Here is a 21934-nt window from a genome sequence, read left to right on the forward strand (position 1 = left end):
ATCTGATGGGAGGGATTGCAATTTGATGTGGCAGGAATAACAGCAAAATTTAAAAAAGAGAGAGAGAGGAAAAATAGAAGGAAACTTTCTTTTTTCCAATACCACAGAATAAAGGACAACATGGAGAACGGGCAGCTCATGAAGTTTTTCAAATGCCAATCAAGTCCCTAGCTTACTTCAAAGATGGTCTCAGCACAGAGAAAATCTGGGATTTACTCAGCATCTCTCTCTTCATGCTTGTTTCCATCCTGCATTCCTCCCTGAAATGAATTAAAAGGTATTCCTCAGAAACAAGAAGAATTACTGGTACTTTCCGGTGAAGAAAGTTGGGCAATGATTATAATAAATAATTCTAAATAGATGTTATTTCAGAGCTTCAAGGGACTCTTCTGGAATCTTCCACACACTTCAGATGAGGAAATGAGGACTTCCTTAAAGGACAACACTAAGCAAAGAGAAAGGTGGACTTTTCTTGATCATGTACCTATTCTCCAAGAGCGTGCCACATTCACCCTTCCCCTGTAATAAGAAGCAATTTCCCCCAAGGCTCAATCCCTGACTAAAAACGCTTGAATTAGGGGTTGTTGCTGGTACTGGTGAGTTGACTTGAGTACAACTAGGCGACGCTAGGAACAGATCTGAACCCTGTCCCGTCCTGCACCATCCCCCCTGACACCCTTGAGCTGGCTGCTGTCACTGTAGCAATCCACCATGTTTAAAGTTTTCCTCTTTTTTGCTGACCCCTCCACTTTTCCACGCATGATGTCCCTTTGTAAGGAACAGCCTCTCTTCGGACATGTCCTTGGAAAGGACATCCTGACTGTAAGAGGGTTGTGATAAATCCTCATTGTGCTGCACTGATACAACAGTCTAAACAATCAGCTCACATTTATCAAAGATCATGAAGAAACAGTAAATATTTTGATCTGCTAGTTAATCCCACAGGAATATATTGCCCATCTTTCTCCCACAGAGCAGCCGGCGGATTTGAATCATGTACCTTTGGGTTGCCAGCATTCTTTACAACAAAGCCACCACACAGGATCTCACCCCTGAAAAGGATTGATGTTAGAAACTCAGTAGTTTTCTCACTAAAATGGAACTGTTTTCTTGAAATAGGCGTTAGAAAGATTATCAAGATTCTGGGGACAAACCATGGCCTCAAATATATTATAGAATCCTCAGGAAAGTCTATGTATATTACAGATCCATCTATTGAAGACTGCCTGTGTTTCATTGTTGTTTAATGTTCTATCCAAGATACTACAAAGAGAAGGGTTAATCCATTCAGAGAAGAAGTCTGGGAGAGTTTGAAGGAACAACTTTTTCAAGATGTTGAAAAACCAGGATTTGGTAGATAGACATGAAGTCAGAGAGGAGAAATTCCCAGTGTAGAAAAAGTATGCATAGGTGTGAGTGTAGTTGTATATAGCAGAAATAAACAGGCGGAGAACAGAAAATCCGAGAAACATAAAAGTGTTTTTACTTTGAGTGCCTTTCAAAGATTTTGAGGAGTATCTTTGTTTTAGTGAGATAGTTTAAGACATTATGAAAAATTATATGGAGGTGAAAAGACTTTATGTTTAAACATAGTGCTGTCACACTTTAACTTAATGGTTGCAGGGTAAGAGTCAATTTGTGATGTTTGGGAGAAAGAAGGAAAAAGGTAGTTGTGTACTTCTTTTGAATGAAATATCATAATAACAATAACAATGACAACACAGAAAGAGCTCTGTTGGCCTAGTAGACAGAAAGTTACGCTACCAAGCCCAAGGTGGGTGATTCTAATCTGCGGCCCTCAGGCCGGGTTTTTTTGTCAAACATTCTTCTTAGGTGGTAAAGCACTGGTCTGTGCCTTGCTGTACTGAGGTAGCTCACAGTTGCTGTAATGTTAAACACTGTGACACTGATGTGTCAAATGCAGTAATGGTTACCCATGGTGGACAGTGTTTGGTGAAACTCCCCGACTAAAACAAGCTTGGAAGCAGGAGTGGCATCCACTTCTGAAATGGCTTGCCTCTGGAAACAATGTTCATAGGATCGCTACTACGAGTCATTTACGACTCAACAGCACTTAACAACAATAACGACAACAACATAGAGAGCTACATTGGCCTAGTGGACAGAAAGTTATGCTACTAAGCCCAAGGTGGGTGATTTTAATCTGTGGCATTCAGTCCTGGAAATGAAAAAAGTAAGTTCTTTCTAATATCATGTGTTGCCTACAATATAGGACAAGTTACTGTGCTGTGTGGATGGATGGGCCTGTGCACCGTGGTGGGAGCATTTCTGGCCGTGCACAAAGCATAACAATTAAGGGCTACTGACAGAGTAGAAGAAAAAGGTGGAAAAGTAGAAAGCAACCCAGAAGAAGGAGGACAGCAGAAATACAGCTTGCTGGCCCCTCCCTCCCCAGGTTCTGAGTCACTCCCCAGTTGCTGAAAAACACTCCTCTTTTTAATTTGAGTTTGGACCAAATTTGATTGTTGGCAACTAAAATAACTTTGTCACCAAAGCAACAACAGATCCCAGTCAGTGTACCTTTCTTTGCATTTTCTTTCTTCTGCTGAAATGCAAACACTGGAACTCTTACAAAACATGACAGGAGATCAAGGTAAAAAAAATGCCACCTACACCTATCAAAATGAATTTACCATGCACTAGGACATACATACTTTATTAGTATTTATAGTCAATGTACTCATTTATCAAACATCAAAGGACTACCCAATGCATGTAAGACTAGGCTCTGTGAGAATATTCAAGATGTAGGCAGTGGCAAAGGTTTCTCTCATAGACTCATAGCTTCAGAGAAGACAGAAAATCCACAGATTGATATAATACAAGACAAAATTAGAAAGTATTTCTGTGGCAGGCTCTGAGATGCCGGCTTTCTCATTAGAGAAACTTTCACAACATCCGACTGAGATACCTTGCACATGGTGAGAGGTGAAGGCTGGACTTAAATTTAAGGATTATGGGTTAAGAGCCTTGCTTATACAATTGTTGTTGTTGTTATGTGCCGTAGAGTCACCTGCAAAAACAGCCCTAAACACTGCTCTATCCTGTGCCAATTTTATTGTCTCTGACACAACTATCCCCATCAACTCAGTCACTTAATTAATCCATCTCATCAGAGGCCTTCCTCCCCTGCGCTGTCCCTCCACCCTCCCAAGCACTGCGTCCCTCTCCAAGGACTGATCCTGACTTGTAGCATGTCCAAAGTATGTCAGACGAAGCTTCAGAATCCTTGCCTCCAAGGAGCAGTCTGGTCTTAACCCTCTTTATGATGAACCTGTTTGTTCTCCTAGATGTCCATGGTATATTCAATACTCTTCTCCAGCACCACAGCTCAAAGGCATCAATTCTCCTATCATCCCCAGTCATTGTCCAACTTTCTGATGCATAGCACGTAATTGCAAAGACCATGGCCTGATCAGGTGCACCTTTGTCTCCAGACTGACATCATCGGTCCTCAGTACTTCGGAGAGGTCTCTGACAGCAGACCTTCCCAATGCAATTCGTCTTTTAATTCCTGGCTGCTCATATTGTAGCATAAATGGAGGAGAAGAGACCCTAAGGTACAAGAAGTCAATCCTGGAGCAGAAATTCAAGACTCCTAAACTCAAGAGATACTGTCTTCAGCAGAAGAAACTGGAAGGAGCTTGAGGTATTCAGAATCACAGAAGCCCAGAAAGATTGACAATGTAGGCCCTCACATCAAGGGCTGGACAGGGGAGACAGATGTTTAATGGAGTAGGTGGGAGTAGAAGAGAATGCTGGTGGAGGAGGGGTAGGGGTAGGTCAAGAACTGGAAAATATCTTTAACATGTTGCCGCACACTTTTAAATTGATGACCGTACTGAGAAACACTTTTTTTTCAAGTATTATTGTCATTTGCGGCAACGTGTTAATCAGCTCTTTTCTGTAACATGCTTGTCTGTCAGATAATGTTCTAAATCTGAGCATTCAAATTAAGACAGACTAGGAAGAAGGATAGGCCATCCATTTGTGAGATAGCAGGCCTCTGAAAACCCTATGTACAACAGAGCCTATACAATACATGTAACTAATAGCCTAGATTCTTTTCCTACTATGCTTTGCTCTTGGCTGTGTATAAACTGAAGACTCCTATTACTTCCCTTACCGTGTCTTCCTCAAAGCATTGTTTGTATAATACAATACAGAAGTCAGTATTTTAGTTCAAATGAAACTTTAAAATAAAGATGAAATGAAAATAGTAGTTTCAAATTTTTTAAATAGTATCTAAAAATACGAGCAGCAGGTTGTTTTAATTTAGAATTTTCGAGAGTGCGTTCCATAGAAGGAGAATGTAAGAAAAACATTTTCATAGTTGTTTTACGTGAAAATACATTTTCAAATAAATTTAGGAATGCCTCCTTCTTGTTCTGTACCGTCAAGTCCGAACCAAGCCATGGCTGACCCTCCAGCAGGTTTTCAGAGGCACTTAATCTTACGGGAGGAGACTGTTGATCCTTCCCCTGTGGCGCAGCTGGTGGATTCAAACCCCGTGCCTTTGAGAGTGCAATGCAGCTTCTTGGCCCTAGGCCACCAGAGCTCCTATGGAAAACAACTCCGAACGCTGTCCTATCCTGTGACATCCTTACAATCTCTGACATGCTTGAGCCCATTGGCACAGTCACTGTGTCAATCCATCTGGTTGAGGGTCCTCTCTTTCACTGACCCTCTACATTCCCAAATACGATGTCCCTCCCCAGTGAGTACCCTCTCCTAGTAACATGCCCAAATATGGGAGACAAAGTTTTACGATCTTTGCCTCCAAGGAACCCTTTGGCTGCACTTTCTCCAGGACATATCTCTTTGTTCTTTTGGCAGTCCATGGGATATTCAGCACCTTTCTCCAACATCACAGTTCAAAGGCATCGACTCTTCTGTCATCCTTATTCATTTTACGACTCTCAGTACTATAGCAAGTAATTGAGAAAATCACGGTCTGCATCAGGCACACCTTAGTCCTCAAACTAACATCATTGCTCCTCAATAATCTGGAGAGGTCCTTGACTGTAGACGTTCCCAGTGCGCTACATTTCCTGATCTCCTGACTATTTAATTTTGATTTAATCAGCCTTTATAAAATTATTTTAGCTCAAGAATAATGTACTGACTGTGGCTGAGTGGCACTGAGTTGATTTCCAACATGTAGCAATCCCATGTGGCAAAGTACAACTGCTACTGGATAAGCTACCATCTTTACAGGAACACATCCCTCGTTCTTTCTCTCACATAGCTGCCGGGTGGGTCCAAACCTCCATCTTTTCCGTTAGTGGCTGAACGTGGGACTGCTGTGCCCACAAAGTTCCTCGCTGATGAATGACTCTGGCTAACATAAAAAGCCAGCATTCACTGAGTACGTGCTGTGTCCCATCACTGAACTAATATGCACCATCCCGTTCTTACGCGCTGCCAGCGAGTCAGTTCCAACTCATGGTGACCCTCCGTTCTGTTTCCAAGGCTATAAATCATAATGGAGGAGACTACCTGTCTTTCTCCTGAGAAGCCACTGGTGGATTTGAACCGCTGAAGAGGCGAAGCTTTGTGGTTAGCAGCAAAAAAAACCCTGCAAACGATGCTCCCAGACCTATTTATCATTAGTCCTTGCCTTCATAAGAATCAAAGGAGAATCTATTATCATTCCCATTCGAAAGACCAGAACACTGAGTCAAGTAAAAGGTCGCTAACTAAACTGGCCATATAGTTTGAGTTACACTAAGGATACAATACTATAAAAATTTCAGAGGCTTAATACAGAGATTTACTTATCATGCACACTCTATACTGAATGTGTGTGTGAGTTAGTGGATGGCTGAAAGTAGAAGTCAGGGAGATTACAGGGCAGTTGGCTCTGTAATCCCAGGGGTCCAAGTGAAGGCTGACCCACCTGGGACTTGAGCTCATAAGACCAGGAGAAGAGCACATGGGACCACCAGCCGAACCCTTGTGCGTTTAAATCCAGAAATGACTCCAGCTGTTTTCACGAAGACTCTTGGCCAGAATGAGCCTTGAGTCCTATCTACCTGCAAGGGGGCTGGGATTATAAGGAGAGTGAATTGATGTTTCAGTGAAGAGTGGATACCTGACCCCTAGTAATTCTCCCATAGTCCCTCAGCTCTGAAACAGCCAAGGAGAGAAGTGTAATCCCTTCCACTTGGCTCAACGGCAGCTCTACATTTAGAAACATATTGTGGGAGAAACACTTACAGGTCTATTGAGGACCATTTAGAGCCACTTCTCTCTGAATTCAAGCATTTTCTTGCATTTCTCCACCATCTCGTGACTCAAGTTTGACACAACTAGGAAGTTGCATAGCATCAGGCACACGGAGGGGACCCACCTTTGTTGGCACAGGCCATCCACTTGAGGTTGTCTGCAAAAGCCGCCTCGCGTCCAATGAGGTACGTGAAGATGCGCACCTGGAAGGAAGAGGAACGCAAGGGTCAGCGGCTTTCCCTGCTCACAGGCCTCGCAGGCCACAGCCGGGCCCACGCACATGTGGCAAACCTCTGCAACACACCATGCTTCCCATCTGCAAGAACATATTTTAGACATTTCAAGTACAGTCAGCTAGAAATATATCCAAGACCGGGGGCCTTTGATCTTTTCAACCATATGGCACTGGTGGTGGTTGTTTTTCTGTGAGCAACTCACGACAGAAGAGAAGAACTTGAAACGGGCGATTGGCAGCATCAATGGGCCTGGGTTCGCTCCACACATGTGGACCAGGACTGTCCAGGTCTGGACCAAATCCGCAGTCATAACCCTCACCCTCATAGGAAGTGCAACGCGGGCTGTTCTTGTGAATTAAAGCATCACGGAAGGCCTTTCACAGGAGACTCAGTAGCACAGCGGGGAGGCACTCAGCTGTTAACTGAAAAGCTAGTGGTTTGACTCCACTGTCTGCTGCATGGGAAGAAGATGTGGCTGCCTACTTCTGGAAGGACTTAAGACCCTGGAGACCCCATGCGGGTAGTTCTACTCTGTTCATTAGGGTCACTGAATCAGAATCCACTTAATGGCAGTGGGTCTTTTGAAGGTAAGACCTTCAATATTTCCACCCCCTGATGGTGAAGACAGACTACAGGTCCTCTTGTACCATTTGTGGTGCCTGGCATGATTTTAAGAGGTAATGAACTATACAAGAGAGACATAGACCGGGACCTGGAGATGGATGAGGGTTCTTTTTACACCTCTTGAGATTCTGGTGTCTCAGAGAGCAGAAAACACCTGTCAAGTCATGGCTACCTCATTTTCTACTGATTTCTAAGTTCTCTCTCATCAGGCCAGGGTTCTCTGAAACAAAGCACAATATTCCCTATTCCTCAAGCAGTATTTGTGGGTTAGATTTAAGAAAAACAAGGCATCAAAAACTTAAAACCCTTTAATTGAAAATGTTTTGTGGGTTCACAGTATACAGTCCAAACAAAACTCATTCTCCAAGTCAAACACAGACCCTGTGCTATCATATTCAGTTAAACGAAGGCAAAGCACTAGAGAGAGAATTCCTGTCAAATAGCATCATAGGTTTTACCAGCTAATAGCCTCTTAGTTCATATAGACTAGTTCAGACACACCATTATTTTCTCTAGTAGCAACCCCTACTGATCCTTTACTTCTTTATCACAATCATACCAGCTAATGTCTATGTAGTTAGGTCCATGGGATGGTCTGTTTCCCAGAAGAAAGAACGGGTGTGTTTACTTCACCAGTTGTAATGTTATAACTCAATATGTGAACGAAAGAAAATCTATAAGAATTTTGCCTTAATTTTGAATACCCTCTTATCGGGGTATTATAATTTGACGACTAATTTTTAAGTGATTACGTATTTCCAACTAAAGAAACTGTAAATGCACATTGCCACTATATTCCCTCAGTCTGTCCTCATGTGTGCTCCCTGATGTAGTAATTTATTTCATGTGTATCACAGACACACAGAAGTACTCTTTCTTCATCTGTTTTATTTACACCATATCCACTCATGTCACAGCAGGTAGAAGAAAAGTTTAATTTTTTTGGAGAGTCTGTCTCCTCGTGGAAGAAATATCACTGGATTCAGTGTCATGTCGTCAACGGTGGTTGACTTCCCTACGGGGGTTGCCTTTCTATCTTCCTGCTGGGCCACTGTAGGCATCCAGTTCAGACTCCAGATTTAGGAGAAATTGAAATCTTCTTAAGACATTTTATGTGTTTCATCAAGGCCTCATCTAACAAGAAAGATCTTCAGAGACCTTAGGGAAACACTGAGGCCATTTCTTTAACTCGCTGGAGATGTGATTCCATCAACACAGAAAATTACAGTCAGACTACACAGGAGGTGGGGCTGGAATAAAATCTCTTAAGACTAGAATCAGGCTTTTCCCATAATCCCTTGCCTTTTCCCACAATCCCTTGCCTGTTCCCCTAATCCCTTGCCTTTAATTCCAAATTTAAGCTACCCACAAGAAAAAATTCTAGACATAAACATTTATGCTGGGTCTTAAAGGAGAAAGCATAGGAAATAGCTTCCAGAAAATGAGTCTGTTTCTTTGTAGGCAAAGATGGGCAACAGAGCATTTCCAAAGGTTCCTCTGAGTGCCAGTCTCCTCTGCTGTCTGGATGAAGAACTTCAGAATATACACTGAATTCTCTCTCAGAGCCACAGTAAAAGTCCCAGAATAATGCTGTGATGCATTGGCAAAATTTACACAATTTCTGATTTTTTTAAAAAAGATGGCAACCTGTCTGGAAAACCAGTAAGAATGTGCCAAACTCAAGAGCAGACAAAACTGAGCAAGAAAAACTACAATAATGAAAACCTGCATCATGACCTCCTTGACCTCTACCAGTGCCCTCATCAATACGGCCACCATGGCTTCTGCAGTCATTACCATTCCCCGGTCAGGTACTGAGCTAAAGGACTTACAGGCATAGTTTTGTTCCTTTTTGTTGGTTTGTCTTTTACATTATTGCTTGTTAAGGAAATCTACCCATATTCACTATTTCCACTTATGTGTGGTTCTTGGCTCCCAGTGGAAGGGCCTCTTTATCAGAAGAAGAATGGCGTGAAAATGACTTGTTGCATCTCTTCCTATAAAATAAACATAATCAAATGCTACTAAGTTATGCCCCACATTTCTCACAAGAATGCCTTTCAATTGGCAAGAAAAAATGAAATTATACTCTGAAGGAGAAAATATTTTGGAGAGCAATTTAATTACATCCATAACATTGTCTTTCTATAATTTTGTAACCCAGTATTTCTAACGCTCGGTATTTTTCATACAGCTGAGACAGCAAGTAAAATGTATACAATGAGCAAGTAGGTAAGGAAGATGACAAGAATTAGCAGGACACTGGGAAACTGTAGAGTGTTAGGTTTAGTAGAAGCTTTAACATTTTGCTTATAATATTTTAATACACTATGAAAAAGATCCAAGAATATTCATTCCACATTACTTATAATGCTAAAAAATGGTTGTATCCTAACTATCCAGAGTTGACTAGCTAAAAATTTAATGGTAAGGTCCGCCTGATATGGGCTACAGTCTTCGCAATTACGTGCTATGCATCAGAGAGTTGGACAGTGAATAGGGATGATAGAAGGAGGATTGATGCCTTTGAGTTGTGGTGCTGAAGAAGAGTGTTGAATATACCATGGACTGCTAGGAGAACAAACAGGTTTGTCCTGGAGAGGGTGAAGCCAGAATGCTCCCTGGAGTCAAGGATTCTGAAGCTTCGTCTGACACACTCTGGGCATGTTGCAAGGAGGGACTGGTCCTTGGAGAGAGACATCATGTTTGGCAGAGTGGAGGGGCAGTGAAGGAGAGGAAGACCTTCAATGAGATGGATCGATTCTGTGACTGAATGATGGGAATGAATGCATTTGAGATGGCAAGATTGGCACAGGATAGAACTGTGTTTAGAGCTCTTGTACATAGGGTCACTATGAGTCACAAGCGACTCGATGGCACATAACAACAACATGTCATAAAATGTCATGTAGCAATGCAGTAATACAACTTTTTAAACTGGTGAGGAGAAACAGTTGTAAAGGAATGTAGTAGAATTTGTGAGGCAGTGTGACATTGTTGTTGTTAAGTGCCGTTAAGCTGCTTGTGACTAATAGCAACCCTATGTACAACAGCTCTGAACCCTGCTTTATCCTGTGCCAACCTCAGTGTCTCCAACACACTCACCCCCTTTACTCCAGTCACTAAGTCAATCCATCTTATACAAGGTCTTCCTCTCTTGCTGTCCCTCAACCAACCCAAGCATGATGTCTCTCTCCAAGGATTGGTTCCTCCTTGCAATATGCCCAAAGTATATCAAAAGAAGCTTCAGAATCCTTGCCTGAAAGTAGAAACCTGGTTTCACCCTCTCTAAAATGAACCTGTTTGTTCTCCTAGCAGTCTATGATATATTCAATACTCTTCTCCACCACTACAACTCAAAGGCATCAATTCTCCTTATATCATTTCTAGACATTGTCCAGCTTTCTGATACATAGCAAACAATTGTGAAGACCAGAGCCTGGATCAGATGCACCTTAGTCTCTAGACTGACATCATTGCTCTTTAGTATTCTGGAGAAGTCTCTGACAGTAGATTTTCCAAATGTAATTAATCTTTTGTTTTCCTGGCTGCTGGTACCAAGAGTGTAGACTGTGGAGCCAAGCAAACTGAAGCTTTTAACAATCTCAATCTATTCACTATCTATCACAAGGCTACCTACTGGCCCAGTGATGAGAACCTTTGTGGGTTTTTTTTGCATTGAACTTCAATCCATATTGAAAGCTGCATTGCTTTCTGCAGCAAAAGCCTCAGGTCTTCCTTGGTTTTGGCAGTGCCTTTTTTTTTTAAAGGGGGAGCCTGGTTGTGGGTTTCCCCCCTACTTCATAAACTTGTATATTGCTTTAACATGTACTGTCTTAATAATAATCAGTAAATTTGAGAAATAATAATTACATGGCTACTTCCAGAAGAAATTGAAAAAGAAGTGAAAATTGAACGCAAGAAGAGATGCTATGTGGAACTTAAATCTTGTTCTCAAATATTCCAGGGAAGGCTCTGCTTTATTCTATTGCTCATTTAACTGACAATAAACTCTTGTGCTGATTGTAAACCCTTAGGCTCTGGTGGCTCAGTGCTAAGAAACTGCACTGCAGCTGGAGGCACAGGGTTCAGATCCGCTGGCTGCTCCGCAGGAGGAAGCCCAGTTTCCTCTAGGGCAATCAACAGCCTCTGAAAACCTGCTGGAGGCTCAGAAGTGGGTCGGTTCCTACTCTACAGTCCTCAACAACAACAAAAACGACAAACCCTTTATGAGAACCACTGTCAAGTGACTCCTCATGGCTGTCATTAACTAACTGTGTAACTCTGTGGATCTTCTTTTCAACAACTGGAGGTTTCTTCCCTAACATGTATCATCAGACAAGCTTTTACAACGGTGCCCTGAGCTGCAGACCCTTTCTGATGTGGCAAAGAATATTCACAGAACTGGAATCTGGGGTGGTCTTAAAGCCAGGTGCTCGGCATAGACAATAATGGGAAGGCACCAGGATCAAGTTCCGACCAGGCAGCCATGAGGATGCACTAATGCGCCACAGAAACCACAGCCTTTGCACTTCCCGTCTCCAGGCTGGGAAGGCACCATCCTCAGTGAAGCTCATTAACCCAGCAGAAAGGCAGAGTTAAGGGTAAGAGGAGGAGAGTGGCCTGCATCAACCTATTCATTTTGATTCCCATTTAAGTCTGGACGATCGTTAAATGCTCTACAAATCAAATTAGGCTTAATAAAATGTTGGGATGAAGACATTTCAAAGTTCAAAGTCGGTTAATTTAATCTATTTAGTATAAAGTTCCCCAAATGAAACAAACAGAAAACTTGACCCAGTTTTTCCATCAAAACAGATTATGCTTCCTACTCGTGTAGACAAAATTCTCATCAGAGACTTGGGGTGGGGGGGCACCGTTTTCCTGGACCTTGGGTGGAGTTAGGCAGTTTGAGTTGGTAAAGATGACAAATCAGATTCTCTCCTTTTATTGTCGTTATTGTGTACCATCGAGTTAGAACCAACTCATACCTGACCTGCCAGAGGGCTTTTGGACCGCCCATCTTTCTGCCACGAAGCAGCTGGCAGGTGCGAACTGTGTGCCTTTGGCATGGCAGCACTGCCGTTAAAATAAGTGGAGGGAAGTGGCTGCTAACACAAGCACAAAGGGACAATGTCTCGGGCAGAAAATAGACTGCCGCTTCAGTTACCAGCTTGAAGACCTGCTGTGCCACTTTGCTTCGGAGGTAGTCCAAGAGAAGCAGCTTGTCATCCATCCCAACACAAGTAAACTCTGAGCACATCCTTTGGGCCAGGAACCCTTCGGGGTGCTAGAAACGGGATGGCGAACAAAATAAACTCACTAGGAATTGACGTTTTCCTCAGAGCTAAATGGACAATAAGCAACAGACGCACAGGTAATCTTTACTAGTTGAAATAATTGACAATAAATGGTGACATGCATGGTCCTGAGGGACTTACACTGAGAGCACAAATGTATAGCCCTTCTTATGGGTTTAATCCACTGGCAGCTCTGACGGAGACAGACAGGAAAGCACTTCCCATACAATTTACAGTTCTGGAAACCCAGTGGAGGACTAGCCATGAGCCAGTTCCGAGAGCAATTAATGAGTTGGTTTTTTTATAAATAAATTCTATGAAGGAATACAGTAGGGCAAGGGGATGAACAGTGATGGAGCTGCTACTTTACAAGGAGAGGGAAGGAAGGTCGTGTTGGTGGAGTGATATCTGAGCACGGAACAGGATGAGAAGGGGCAGTGAGCCACGTGACCAGCGGGAAAGTGTGTTCCAGGTGGAGGAAATAAAAGGCACAAGGACCCCAAGATAGTAATGCCTGAAGGACAGAGGAAGCCAGCCAGGATGGAATGGAATCTGAAATAGAAATAGAAGGATATGGAACTTGGGGGAACAATGGGTGTCAGATCATATGGGCTCTCGGGAGATGCTTTTAGAACACAAGTTCTCCTTGGAGCAAAAGTAGAAGTCACAGGAGGGACTCAGTAGAAGCCTGACATGAATTGATACTTCATTGAAAAAAAAGTCTTTGTGACGCTGTTGTTATTGTTAGGTGCTATCAAATCAAGTATTACTCATAGTGGTCCCATGAACAGCTGACCTGAACGATGACCTATCCTGTGCCATCCTCATCATCTCTAATACGCTAGAATCCACTGCTGAAGTCACCCTGACAATCCATCTCCTTGGGCCAGGGTCTTCTCTTCCTTCACTGACTCTATCTTTCTAAGCACGGAACAGCCTCTCAGCAACATTTAAGTATGAAGGACAAACTCTCATAATCTGCTGTGACAACAGGGTGGAGAAGAAACCATGGACAGCTGTGTTCAGCCTGGCTCTCCTTTCAGTCCTCCAACGGAACCCCTGCCATTCTGAATGCCCAGCTTTCGCCCAAGAGCAGTCGAATCAGTATTTCCAAAGGCAGAACTCAACTTTCAATCTCCCCATGGAGACCTCAATGTATATCCAACTTGGAGAGACACAGAATGGTGTTAAGGTTAGAAGCATAAAGATCAAATAAGTCGCTGTGATGTAGTCAGGTGGGAGAGGACACTGACTCTGGCCAAGGTGACAAGAACTCTCAGACTTCCTTGGATGTCAGGACCCAAAAGATCTAGGATTATATGTTAAAGACAGATTCCCTATGTCTGCCTTCTAGCGATTCAGATTAAGAAGTCCTCTGCTGGTGGCAAAGTGGCAGGGTGTACTGCTCGTCCAAAGGCCAGCCGTCTAAACCACCAGGTGCTCCACGAGGGAAAGACGGCAGTGTCCTCTTGTGATTGAGAGCCTCAGAAAGCCGGTGGAAGACCCACTGAGCTGGAGCTGTCTCCACAGTGAGGTGGGGCTTTGTTTTCAATGTTACTGTTAACTGCCATTGTGTTGCCTCTAACTCACGATAAACTCAAATACATTAGAATTACTGTTGCCTGGGCCTGTGAAACCTTCAAGTTTGTTGGTATGTTCAAGCCCATTCTTGTGTCTACTATATATTTCTAGTGCTTTCTAATCTAGGAGTTAGGGAACTCTGATGGCTGATGGCTAGTAGCAAAAAGCTGTGCTGCAATCTCGAAGGCACACGGTTCGAGATCACCAGCTGCTCTGTGGGAGCAGGATGGGCAATCTCCTCTCGTGCGACTGAAGTGCCTCTGGTAATCACTGGAGGGTCACCTATGGGTCTGTTTCGACTCAATGGAACATAACAACAACAATCTAGGGGGCCCGTCTTCTAGGACACTACTGGACAATTGTCTTTTTTACATAGAGTTTTCATTGACTAGTTTTCAGAACTAGATAACCAGACATTTCCCCCTGGTTTATCTTAGTCTAAGAGCTCTGCTGAAATCTGCCCTCAAGGGTGATCCTGCTATTTGAAAAACTGGTGGCAGTTTCCAGGATCAGAGCAACACATAAACCACCGGAGTACTGACAGACAAATGGCAGCGAGTATTACTTCTTTTTGTGCCACAGACTCAAAACCAACTCAGAGCTCACCCTCCAACAGGTTTTGTGAGGCAGTAAATCACAGCAGAGGAGACTGCCCGTCCTTCTCCTGCAGAGCAGCTGGTAGATTTGAACTGTGTGCCTTGGGGATTGCAGTGCAGTTGATTACTATTAGGCTACCAGAGCTCCCAACCACCTGAGTATGACTTGTTGTGTTGTTGTTGTTATGTCCTATCGAGTTGCCTGCAACTTATAGTGACCCTATTTACAATAGCCCTATACCATGCTCTATCCTGTGCCAATCTCACCTACTCCCATTACCCCAGTCACTGAGTCAACCCATCTCATTGAGGGTCTTCCTCTCCTGTGCTGTCCCTCCACCCTCCCAAGCATGAAGTCCCTCTCCAAGGACTGGTCCCTCTTTGCAAAATGTCCAGAGTATGTGAGACGAAGCTTCAGAATCTTTGCCTGCAAGGAGCAGCCTAGCTTCACCCTCTCCTGTGTTTGTGAAAAGTGTCCATGATGGATGTTATACTGGTGGTTCAAGACCAACACTTTGAAAAAAAACACATCACCACAAAGAATGAAGAAACGTATAACTTAGAAATGAAAAATCAGTGGTGGGGGAGGGAGGGTAGGTCGGGAAATCACTGAAGCCATTCACAAGTCTGAACTAAATTTCAAGGAGTCCATTGGATGGTTTAAAAAAAAAGATACTAGATCAAAATGGCAATCTAAAACATGCTCCTTGTCAATGTAAGAAGGCAGGAATATCAAATAGCAGCCTGGCTTGGCAAGCAGGATTAGCCAAATGTGTTTTTTACTTTGCTGAGTAGAAGGCAGATGTGTACCCACTATAGCTGGAGCTGCTGAGCTGGACTGTCACACCAAATCACTGCTCTTGGAGAGTACAGTAACCCTACACTTGATCTTACGTGCAGAGGAAAGAGCTAGGACAGGACACTCAGGAAACTCCAAAGAAATAAGCTATAATTTTATACAGCTAGGAAGACAATCTTTAAAACATTAATTAATTCCACCTTTGAAAAACTCACCTTCTGTGGGCTGTAAATAACATTTGCTACTGCCAGACGTGCAGGCTGGGTTTAGAAGGGGTCGTGGTACTAGGGATATTGTAGCTAATGTCAGATGGATCATGGCTGAAAGTAGGGAGTAGCAAAGGAATGTGTGTTTCATTGATTATGCAAAGGCATTTGACTGTGTGGATAACAACAAACTGTGGCTGACTATGAGAAGAATGTGAACCCCAGAACACTTGATCATGCTAATACGAAAGCTATACTTGGACTAGGAGGCAGTCGTCAGAACAGAGCAAGGAAACATTACATAGTTCAAAATTGGGAAGGGTGTATGCCAGGGATGTGTCCTGTCTCCATATGTTCTCAACCTATATGAAGAACAGGTTGTCCAGGAGGCTGGGCTCTATGAGGAGAAACGTGGCATCCGGATTGGAGGAAGATTCATCAACAATCTGCTTTATGCAGATGACACAACCCTACTTGCTGAAACTGAGGAGGACCCGAAGCGCTTGCTGTAGAAGGTCAAGGACTGCAGCCTTCAATATGGATTGAAGCTCAATATTAAGAAAACAAAGATGCTCACCACTAGGACAATTGGCAGCATCATGATAAATGGTGAAGAGATTGAGATTGTTAATAGCTTTAGTTTGCTTGGCTCCACAGTCAACACTCTTGGCACCAATAGCCAGGAAATTAAAAGAAGTATTGCGACTGGAAAGTCTGCTGTTAGAGACCTCTCCAAAATACTGAAGAGCAACAATGTCACTCTGGAGACTAAGGTATGCCTGATACAAGCCAGGTCTTTGCAATCACTTGCTATGCATCAGAGAGCTGGACAATGACTAAAGATAATAAAAGGAGAATTGATGCCTTTGAGATGTGGTGTTGGAGAAGATTATGGAATATACCAAAAACAGCTAAGAAAACAAACAGGTTCCTCAAGGAGAGGGTTAAACCGGGCTGCTCCTTGGAGGCAAGGATTCTGAGACTTCATCTGACATACTTTACATATGTTGCAAGGAGGGAACGGTCCTTGGAGCGGGACATCATGCTTGGGAGGGTGGGGGGACAGCTCAGGAGAGGAAGACCCTCAAGGAGATGGATTGATTCAGTCACTGAGGTAATGGGGGTAGGTGTGCTGGAGACAGTAAGATTGGCAAAGGATAGAACAGGGTTTAGGGTTGTCATGAGTCACAGGTGACTCAACAGCACATAACAACAACAACTAGAAAAGCATCACTCCAGCATCTGTAGATGCTCACATTCATTAGTTCTGTTATGTCAATTCTGATAAGCTGGAGCTTCTACATGGGTATGTGGGAGCCTATTTATGTCTTCTCACCTGCTCTTGTCCCTGTGGGCTCACTGCCCAACTCAAACAGTCCCTCAAGTACCTCCAGGAATTTTCTACATGATTCATGAATTTAGATTCAGGGGAACAAAAGAAAAAAAGAACTGTAAAGGTTTTTATACTATAAAGACAATTTTTTAAAAAAAATTTTTTTATATAAAGACAATTTGATACTATTGATTTTGTCCTTCATTTGTATCTCCAGGAAAGATATTCTTATTTACTGTTATTTATATGGTTTCTTGAGGAACATTCTGGACAAAACCTTTAGTCTTGAAACAGAAGAAAAGGGCTGGAGTCTGACTATTCACACACACACAAAAAATGCTTTCTAAATCTCTGTCAGTATTTATCTTCATGAAAATGCAGCAAGAGTAGAGATGGAAGCTGAGAAGGTATGTTAAGCAAGGTGCTTTTGTCTGGAAGCCATCAGGTTCATGATAAAAGAGACATCCTTATCCAGCAGGAGGAGAGAGGCAAATCAGATAAGACTGCCAGGGCCAGGGATAAAATGGGCTAAGTGGAATTCAATTACAAAAGTAATAAAAATCCAACACATGAATATCATAGACCATCATGAAAAATAATGAACTGTCAATTTCGAGATACTCTAAGAGTCTATAAAATCTCATTCCTCTCAAGTCCAAGTACCTGATACCTCGTTGTGTGGCAAAAGTAAGTTCAGGGATCAGAAATCCATTTGCAATCCTCTGGCCAGGGAGATGGAAGTCTGGCTTTACGGCCATGTGTTTTGTTAAAGGAGAGAGGTGTTTGTGGATCACATAGATATTACAGCTTGGAGTAACCCAATGGAGCAGAAGGGACGACACACGACTTAATGAAGCAGTGAGTCAAGTTACAAATATCCTCCAAGGTGGGAATGTATGTGTGAGGATGGTGGCACAGGAGGTAGAATTTCTTAGACTGTCAAGCAGTTCCACTGACTTTATTCAAGAGCAGAGCTTTGTACAGAAGCAGCAGAAAACCCAGGTTCCATGTGGATCCAGTTCTACACATTCTTGCCCTCTGACCTGTGTGCAGCTTCCCTACTCATAAAACGTGGGAAATCCCCTCACCTCTCTCGAGGGCTGTGACCAGGATCTGAGAGGATAGTGGATGAGAGGACAGGCCAGAAGTAACAAACTCTCTTCAACTGAGGTCGCCTTCCCTCGGGCATTTGAGACAAATTAATAGATAGCCACACATGCAAGCAAATGAGGTGAGCAGAGGAAAGCCAAATTTTCTATTAATAGGTAACCCTACCAGAGGTTTTGCTGAAGAAAAATGGATTACTGTGGGTGAAAACTGGAGACAACTGTACATGAGAGTCTGACAAGCCACTATCAATGTTTATCATCACCGAGGAGAATGGAACCGATGGTCCTTAACAGAGTCAGGGCAATGATCCACCTTTTATCAACCTCTGAGAGTCACAAAACCCACTGGGAATTTCATAGAAGAGTTGGGACTGTTCTCCACAAAGATGCCCAAGAACATACACTTACAATTTCAAACAGGATTCATGAGGCGTAGTGACATCTTCTTTATCAAAGTTCAGACCTAGACTCCTTAAGAATCTGTGGATCTCAGGTTAAGATCCCCCCTTTTATAAACTTCTTATATATCTGGGCTTAAAAAACCAAAACACCCCCTGCACAAACATCAAACATTTTTTTTACAACCAAGGTAAGGCTGGTCTCTAATTAACATATATTCAGGGAGCTCTGGTGGCCCACTGACAAGAAGCTGCACTGCAATCCCTAAGGCATGTGTTTCAAGTCCACCACATGCTCTGCTGGAGAAGAAGGGACAATCTCCTCCTGTGCCAGCTGGATTCATTTTGATGGAACACAAGAAAAAAGAGAAAGTTATATTGAATGGTAAGCCATTTTTTCATTTACATGCCCATTCTTATTTTTTTTTAATTATTATTTTTGTGAGTGTACCGTCAAATCAGATCTGACAGGTACAGGAGAAGGTTGCCCTCCTTCTCTAGCAGAGCATCTGGTGGATTTGAGCCGTGCACCTTTGGGATTGTAGTGCAGCTTCTTGCCACTAGGCCACCAGAGCTGCTGTTCTATTTATGAAAAATCAAGACAAGAAAACCTAAAGGAGTTGAGTTGGACTCTGACACAGTGGGGGGTCACCATGACTCAGAATCTATGTGAGAGTGGAACAAAACTGGGTGGGAAATTAGACAATTTGAATCCCAGGATCAGGATCTGCCTTCCTAAATGAGCTGGAAGGCACTGAGTATGTTATCTGACTTTCCTAACCTTCATTTTCTTCACTTGTCAACTGGCTGACATATTGTGGGGAAGCTGTTAAAGAAAACAAATAAAAGCAAAATGGCATGAGCTGTTGTGATTAATACTGTAAAAGGAGGACAGGGCCCTTACTAAGAGGAGCTTTCCTGAGGGGTTCTTAAAGAGTTAAATATGAAACAGGAAAAGGTGCAGTGTGTGTAAACAGTAAGGCATGTCTTAGAGCTGCCACGCTAGATCTTGAAAATAACTGCCCCTTTTCCTCAGCACCTCTGTTCCCACTCCAACACGATGCGGTCTCACTTTACTTCTAGATTAAGGGGTCTTGGTGATGCAATGGTGAATCACTCAGTTGCTAACCAAAGGGTTGTCAGTTCAAACATATTCAGTGGTTCTGTGAGAAAAAGACCTGAGACTGATCAGTCTGCACAAAGTTTACAACCCAGGAAACTCTAGTCATGAGGTACTTTACTCTGTCATATGGGGTCACTGCCAGTGGAAAATAGATTCACCTGCACCAAACAGCAGAAGCAACCTTAGAAGGGCAAGACTTAGAAGGCTGAGTTAGGGACAAGAGATCAGGGCCCAGTTGCCTGTGAGCACACTAGAGTCCTCAAAGCTTTTGCACATGGATTGAGGACCAACACCCTGTAGGAAGCAGCACACAGTGGAGAGACCCCTTCAAGTACCCTCTGGTGAACCAGTACAGCAGGAGGTAGAGAATCTAGGAGTTTGGGATTGTGTCCAACTAGTTTTCAAACTCATTAAAACCAACAGCTGTTGTGAAGTCTACAATGGCCCAGTTGCTTTCTCCCAAGGTTCTTGTCACTTTTATTTTCTCAACCAATCTTTCCTGTCACTAAAAATTAGTTCAAAATAGAAGTTTTTGCTGTCACCTCCTCTACTACCTTCTGGAGCTGACTGCCAGTCAGAAGAGTCAAGGACTCACGAGGTAAATGCAAGGATGTCGGGGAGGACAGTGTTCATTCCATTTGACCAAGGATTATACAGCAGATGTGCAGCTCACAAGTAAGGATGGGGGAATGTATCCATACTGATTATCTGAGCACGTACTCTTGTCCCCCAGAGGTTCCAGTAGTCCTAAGACCTCCCAACTCCCACTGTGACTGCATGTCTCTCTGGCTGAAGACCCTTCCTGTAGAATCACCATTTTTTTTTTCTATCAGTGACAGCTTCAAGATCAGGGAAACAGGAAAGCAAGTCATAGTTCTGGGGCGAAGTGGGTAAGTGTTGAGGGGTTTGGAAAGGAAGAGACCATTACTTTGTTTTTTTAAAAAAACCCACTAAAACCCCCAGGGTACAATTTCTTTTTTGTCTTCAATCAGCAAGAGTCATATTTTATTCTAAGCAGCTGTTATGCTTCACTCTTAGACTGTGACTCTTAGAGCTGTGCAGGTTTTCTTCTTTGCATTGGTTGCTTCAAGGCTTGATGCCAGATCTGGGCTCTCCCTGACTCTAACAGATGCTCTGCTAGGTGTTTTATGGATCTATTTTTATTTTCTTGTCACTGGAGCCTGCCTCCCCTTCCTACTGACATCTAATTTTTGGTGCATTTTCTGTGTAATGTTTCCCATCCACCCACCCAATCCCACCTACCCTTCCATCCATCAGATAGTGAGAACCCCCTAGATACCCAAACACCCTTTTCAGGACTAGGGGTGCAATAGAGATGGGTCGGGGGAAATCCACTCTCATGGAAGTTGTGAGCTCTTCCAATGCTTTTAAGAAGGCCAAGTCCCCAAAGGTACGCGGTTCAAATCCACCAGATGCTCTTCCTGGAGAAGGAGGGGGCAATCTCCTGCTGTACCAGTCAGATCTGATTTGATGGTACACGTAAAAACAAAACAATGAAAATTTTAAAAAATTATAAAAAAAGAAGGAAAAGTCATACAAAGACATTAAAAATGTATAAGAATGGTGAACTGACATTCTCAGTTACTGGTGACTTTTCTGAAAAGTCATTGGTTGAAGACATCCCTCAATGCTTTATGTTATTCTTCTCTAACTTGGTGATTGGTAATGGAAACAGATACATGTCTTCTTCCCTTGGCCCAATTGCTAAGGCCCTAGTCGTCTCCTGTCCAGACTGGTTGCCTTCTAATTCTTCCAATATCTCAATCCATTTGCATGTGCTACCAATTTTTTTAAAATTTTATTTTGGTTTGAAACAAAATGTGCGTACGTTGTATATTATTCATGGTCACTGTGTTTCACACATTCCTTCATTCACATAGAGTTTCAAATGATCACTCATATACATTGATACACTAATTTGTAAAATCAACCATCATTGACCTATGCCTACTATTATCCTGTTTTTTCAGGTTCCCATTGGATCTCTCCTAATTCCTTAACCCTCCTCTTGCTCACAAAATTGTTTTCCTAGTGATTCCCCAACCTACCCATCCTGCTCCTTCCCTTTTTGAACATTTAAGCACATCTAACTAGTTATTCTTTTATTTTTACAATAATGGTCTTATGCAATATTTGTCCTTATAACACTGAATTAGTCCACTCAGCATAATGCTCTCTAGACTCTGACCATAGCCTGAACTTCTTCTTTCATCACCATAGGCTCTTGCTCATATGTTGTTTCATGAAATTCTTCTGTGTCTTCCAATTCCTTTTGATACAGTGACTCAGTATATTCTTTCCATCTTCTTTTAATACTTCTGGATCATTTAACATTCTGCCAAAAACGTCCTTGATTATA

The 21934-nt window shown here is 42.8% G+C and overlaps 1 protein-coding gene across 1 annotated transcript in view; it reads right to left on the minus strand.

Moving 5' to 3' along the window:
* Positions 1 to 21934, minus strand: part of CACNA2D3 (calcium channel, voltage-dependent, alpha 2/delta subunit 3) — a 1138585-nt gene that overhangs the window by 413365 nt on the left and 703286 nt on the right. The window contains exon 12 of the mRNA XM_006892223.1: positions 6374 to 6452. Within this exon, the coding sequence (XP_006892285.1) occupies positions 6374 to 6452 (79 nt within the window). The remainder of the gene's footprint in view (positions 1 to 6373; positions 6453 to 21934) is intronic.

Source organism: Elephantulus edwardii, unplaced genomic scaffold (genome assembly GCF_000299155.1).
Source record: "Elephantulus edwardii isolate Elephantulus edwardi_28Jun2011 unplaced genomic scaffold, EleEdw1.0 scaffold00113, whole genome shotgun sequence".
In the NCBI taxonomy this organism is placed as follows: domain Eukaryota; kingdom Metazoa; phylum Chordata; class Mammalia; order Macroscelidea; family Macroscelididae; genus Elephantulus; species Elephantulus edwardii.